This window comes from Acyrthosiphon pisum, chromosome A2 (assembly GCF_005508785.2).
Source record: "Acyrthosiphon pisum isolate AL4f chromosome A2, pea_aphid_22Mar2018_4r6ur, whole genome shotgun sequence".
NCBI classification, from domain to species: domain Eukaryota; kingdom Metazoa; phylum Arthropoda; class Insecta; order Hemiptera; family Aphididae; genus Acyrthosiphon; species Acyrthosiphon pisum.
This window is the reverse complement of record NC_042495.1, coordinates 16,473,583-16,476,603: the sequence shown is the minus strand read 5'-3', so window position 1 is coordinate 16,476,603 and position 3,021 is coordinate 16,473,583. Positions and strand designations below refer to the sequence as shown.

General features: G+C 27.5%; 1 protein-coding gene across 1 annotated transcript in view; it reads left to right on the top strand.

Annotated features, from left to right (window-relative positions):
* The first annotated feature begins 1,137 nt into the window (after nt 1-1,137).
* LOC100160205 (DNA-directed RNA polymerase II 15.1 kDa polypeptide-like) overlaps nt 1,138-3,021 on the top strand; it is a 6,022-nt gene continuing 4,138 nt past the window's right edge. Inside the window, 4 exon segments of the mRNA NM_001162612.1 lie at nt 1,138-1,380; nt 1,596-1,650; nt 1,807-1,880; nt 1,950-2,076. Coding sequence (NP_001156084.1) covers nt 1,316-1,380; nt 1,596-1,650; nt 1,807-1,880; nt 1,950-2,076 — 321 coding nt within the window. The 5' untranslated portion in view covers nt 1,138-1,315.

Genomic DNA, 3,021 nt, shown 5'->3' with positions numbered 1-3,021 from the left:
GATCAATATAGAAGCAACATATTGTAGAACTCACCTTGGTCACCAAAATGAAATTAGATTTCTTCCTATCCCAACAATTGCTGGTATACCTATATTTATATTTGAGATTTACTCTTACTAGGTGGAGTTGAACATGGTCTAATATTTATGTATTAATAATAGTATTTATAGTTAAAGGCCTTCAGACATTATTTAAATTACAATACAACCACGCTATTACTAAATTTGTGTTTTTTTTTTTTAAATCTAATTTACAAGGAAACCTGACATATATTCCTATATCCTTTCAGTAGTTACTAAAAGGTGCTTAAATACTATACTTAACTAAGAGTTATGTGTCAGTAGGTATCAATAATCATTGAATTGGTTTGGAAAAACTGTACTTTAAAGTTTTAGTATATATGTATCAATGTTTTTATTTATTGGTTCATAGTAACAACTAACATGTAACATATTATGGGGAATTTATACCATTAAAAAATTAATCTGTAAATAGGTTTGGTTAAATATATTATTAATGTTTGTTATATTTAATGTTATACAATTGTTTATATATGTATTAGGATATTATTCCAATTAATTCAGTTAAAGTGAATCTTGTAAGTATTATTTTCAATTCCTTAAACAATTAAGTATGTGAATTAGTTTGGTTAAATATGTTATTAATGTTTGTTATATTTAATGTTATACAATTGTTTATGTATGTACCTATTAGGATATTATTCCAATTGTTTCAGTTAAAGTGAATCTTGTAAGTATTATATTCAATTACTTAAATATTAGTGTATACTACATTTAAATTTTAAAATACGTAATCAAACGATTATGTGATAAGGCAACTGTCGTGATAGTATGATACTGATAATAAAAGTGCTGATAAGAGGCGCTGTCTCTAGACGCTCGTGTAAAATAACATATAAATGATACACAGCGTCCGCGTCACATCTTATCAATTTCAATCGCCAATCGTAACCACAGAATTTACCACCACACGGTTTAAGATATCTACAACCGTGATTTACCATCATAGACCTGATAATTATCAGTCTATGTTTACCATCAACAAAACCATGATAAAGTTATTTTATCATGAACAAAACAATAATCATTATCACGGCTGCATAATATTATCACAGAATAAACGAAAATTAAAAATTTCGAGTACCTAACATAGATATTTATCGCTTACGATATACGAATAAAAAACATATTATTGGACGTTTTTATATATTTCCATTTATTTTTAATTTATTTAGTCGTGGTCGATTTCTGTCCCTAGACACTTATATTATAAGTTATAACGTACAATATAATAATGTCGGGTTACGATTCCCGAAGTGACGGACCTGGATTTGTCGGAATTAGATTCTGTCAAGAATGGTAATACTATCATAAAAATTAATTTTTTAAAGTCGCTTAATTTTGTTTGAATTTTGATCGGACCACAGTGTTGACAATACAAATAACTTTTTAAAGTCGAAACAACAAGTTGCGTTTAATAATTTCAATGGTTGAGGAATAATGACAAAAAAAAATAAAAATACTGACTGTTTAATTTGCTAAATTAATTTGTCTTTGTGTTGTTTGTTTTCCAGTAACAACATGTTGTATCCAAAAGAAGACAAAGAACATAAAGTACTGTTGTACGCTGTAAGTAAAATATAATATTACTTTTGGACAATTTTGGTTAATTATTTTTATTTTATTTATTTACCACATGCCATTTGTTTGGCCATGTATAAAGTGTATTAGATTGCTTCATTGTTTGATAATATTAAATTATAAATAAGATGTTCAATGTTTCAGTGCCGAAATTGCGATCACAGACAAATGGCTGACAGCAATTGCATTTATGTGAACAAAATTATGCACGAAATCAAGTAATTTGAACAACACAGATTGACTTTGTTATTCATTAGTTATTAATATTATTTTTTTATTGCGTTTAGCGAACTTACTCATATTGTTTCCGATGTAACGTCTGATCCAACTTTACCCAGGTCTGAAGATCATCCCTGTCCAAAATGTAAACACCGAGAATCAGTATTTTTCCAAGCTCAAACTAGACGTGCAGAGGTATATCTTATACTAGGAATTTTATTTTATTTAATTCTTAATTTGGTTATTTTTAGATTCTGAGTGGAACGATGAATGTATTGATTTTACAATGATGTGTGTTTTTTTTTTATTTTTTTTTTTTATTTTTTTTTGTGTCTGTCATCACCTTTTAGGACAGTAAAACTGCTTCGATTTTCTTTAACAGTAACTTTTATGATTGGAAAGTGAATCTAGTTAGTACTTTGGGGGGTCAAAAGTAAAAATTTCCCAGTAGTTTTCAAAAGCGACGTGAAAAACAAAAGAAAAATTAAGGAAAAACGGGAATTTTTACGCAAAATCGATTTTTAACAAAAGCGATTTTTAACAAAATCGATTTTGGTTTTTGGTGTAACTCTAAAACAAATGACCGTAGATATATGAAATTTTCACAGGTTGTTTATATGTGCATTTTCTATACACGGTAAAATTTTGAAAATATTTTGATTTATTTTGAGCTCTTTACGGACATTTTCATTTTCCATTTTTTTTTAGTTTTTTTTCGAAAAATATCAATAAAATTTTATTTATTGGATAAAAAAGCTTGAAAATTTAATAGTAGGCTCCTAGTATATTGTTTCAAAGGCAGATGAAAAATATTAAAAATCGTTAGTCACAGTTTTTTTTTTTAAGCATTTAAAGTTCAAAAAATGACAAAATATGGAAAAATCACGAAAATTTGCAAATTATTTCGAGTTATAAATTCATAAAAATTTTTTTTTTTATTTTTGTGTCTGTGTACACGATAAGTAGTCGAAATAATGCTTCGATTTTCGACTTCAGTATCTCGTTCGATGGGAAAGTGAATATCGTTGGTGCATTGGGGAGGTCAAAATTTAAATTTCCCAGTGGTTTTCAAAAGCGCCGGGAAAAACAAAAGAAAAATTAAGGAAAAACGGGAATTTTACGCAAATCGATTTTCACAAA